Here is a 2,142-nt window from a genome sequence, read left to right as displayed (position 1 = left end):
AAAAATGTTCAAAATGTTCCTGAGATTCAATATCTTTAACAACATGTACAAACATTATTACAAACTAAACCCTAGAAATGCTAGAAATGCGGTCCTGAAACTGCAGCCTCCGCTATAAAGAAGCTCTTTCAGAAAGGCAATTTGGAAAACAAACGCGTGATACTACTTCTAGATGGCGTAACGTTAGCTGGATCACGAACAGTTGGCACTGCTCCATCCTTCAGGAGCAACTTTTGTGCAAAACCTGCTTTATACTGACCCTCATTCACAAAGCAGTCCGGTGTAAAATGATTCGCGCAGACATAAACAAATTTCTGTAGAGTTGAGGGAGCATTTTCTTCGAAAACAAAATTAATCCACCTCGTCTTCAGCGGATCAGATTTCGGGAGTAAATGGAGAGAGCTATGTGGATTAATACATCCAGCTACAGAACACCTAAAACGCTTTTGAGACATTCTCGTCAGTGCAGCAATGGCGGACTGTGTACAACTCGCTGTGAACTCGCTCAAGGCTGTTCTATGTTGAAACAGCAGTGTCTGTCAACATTCATGGGCGTGGCCTGTGGCTAATGTGACGTCACATTAGCACCAATGCTAAAAATAGGCCATTGGGAGACACTGCTTATTATTTATGGAGATTAAAAAAAGAGTAGGTGGATTTTTATCATTATAGGGTGGTTGTGTACACACACTGCCAACACACATTTATGTCCAAACACCTTGCAAAAGTGAATTTTGCATAATTGGTCCCCTTTAAGGCATAGGAAAATTATTTTCACAAGAAAAAACATTTAAATACGTAATTTTGATGATCAAAGATGAGTTTTAAAGGATAAAATTTGACTACAGGGGGACTTGAATAAAAAGACAATCGTTCAGTGTTTGTTCATGTTTTTGTTGCTGTTACATGACGTAGCGGTGTCTGACTAGGGGCGAGACGTGGGCTGATGACGTCATCGTTTCAGAAAATATACGGATTCGCTGTCCACACGAAAACATAAGGGCAGCGTTTGCAGATTTATCCACTCTGGGACTCTGTTTCACTCTCCCAAAACGCTGGATCCGTGTGGACGAAACGCCTATACGATACAAAATGTATGCGTATACAGCTAAACGCGTCTCCGTGTAGACGGGGCCTAAGACAGTGGTTTTCAAACCTCTCCATGAAGTACCCCCAGCACTGCACATTTTGTATGTCTCCCTATATCTAACACACCCACTTCAGATCTTGCAGTCTCCACTAATGAGCTGATGAGTTGAATCAGGTGTGATAGATGAGGGAGACATACAAAATGAGAAGGGCTGGGGGTACTCCAGGACAGGTTTGAGAACCACTGATCTAAGATATTTCACAGCCATTTAACCTCTCAGAAGATTGAATTTTATTGTACTTGGTATGTTTGTCTTTTCCAAAATGGTGCCGTTTAAATATTAAACTGGCAGTTCATACATATTTGCCGTGTATGTTTGGGTACGACTGGGCGTTGTGCCTGATTTAATCTTTTCAATAGGTGTGGTCTCTCCTGATCCCCGCTCCCATAAGTCTTATATTTATCTTGCAGTGCCTCCTAATGGCCTGGTGGTGTATTGTGGCACCATAGTGACAGAGGAAGGCAAAGAGAAGAAAGTAAACATTGATTTTGAGCCTTTTAAACCAATCAACACATCCTTGTATTTATGTGACAACAAGTTCCATACTGAGGTAAGGTCTATCTATCTATCTATTAGGGTTGTAACCGTACGCGTTTTCGTACCAAACAGTTCACGGGGTAAACTCCAAATGGAAGTGATCATCCCTATGCCCTACTCCCTTCGAAGGGCAGAGCCCTTGGAGTGGCGACTTCGTGCGTGCCATTATGTAGCCATTTGGAATGGACTTGGCATTGGGAGCGACGGTAATTTCCTCATTATCTTCAGCTGGCATGTTCCCATGACAACGTAGCACGGTGTCAGTCAGCAGATGTCGCTGTTTTAATGGCATAAATGTCTTTTTATTGTTGTTAGCTAGGCATAGGCTGGTATGAGATTTTGACGGTATGATAACCTTAAGCAAAAATATCACGGTATTGTTGTTACAGCTCTAAAATGTGTTATTTTTAAATGACTGTGTTAAAAAAAAAACTTTTTCCGCTAAACACAATAG

The 2,142-nt window shown here is 41.5% G+C and overlaps 1 protein-coding gene across 1 annotated transcript in view; it reads left to right on the top strand.

Annotated features, from left to right (window-relative positions):
* Positions 1-2,142, top strand: part of LOC107742375 (eukaryotic peptide chain release factor subunit 1-like) — a 13,155-nt gene that overhangs the window by 8,958 nt on the left and 2,055 nt on the right. The window contains exon 4 of the mRNA XM_016555325.1: positions 1,562-1,701. Within this exon, the coding sequence (XP_016410811.1) occupies positions 1,562-1,701 (140 nt within the window). The remainder of the gene's footprint in view (positions 1-1,561; positions 1,702-2,142) is intronic.

Source organism: Sinocyclocheilus rhinocerous, unplaced genomic scaffold (genome assembly GCF_001515625.1).
Source record: "Sinocyclocheilus rhinocerous isolate Xijiao unplaced genomic scaffold, SAMN03320098_v1.1 scaffold1127, whole genome shotgun sequence".
NCBI lineage: Eukaryota > Metazoa > Chordata > Actinopteri > Cypriniformes > Cyprinidae > Sinocyclocheilus > Sinocyclocheilus rhinocerous.
This window is presented reverse-complemented; position numbering and strand designations above follow the sequence as displayed.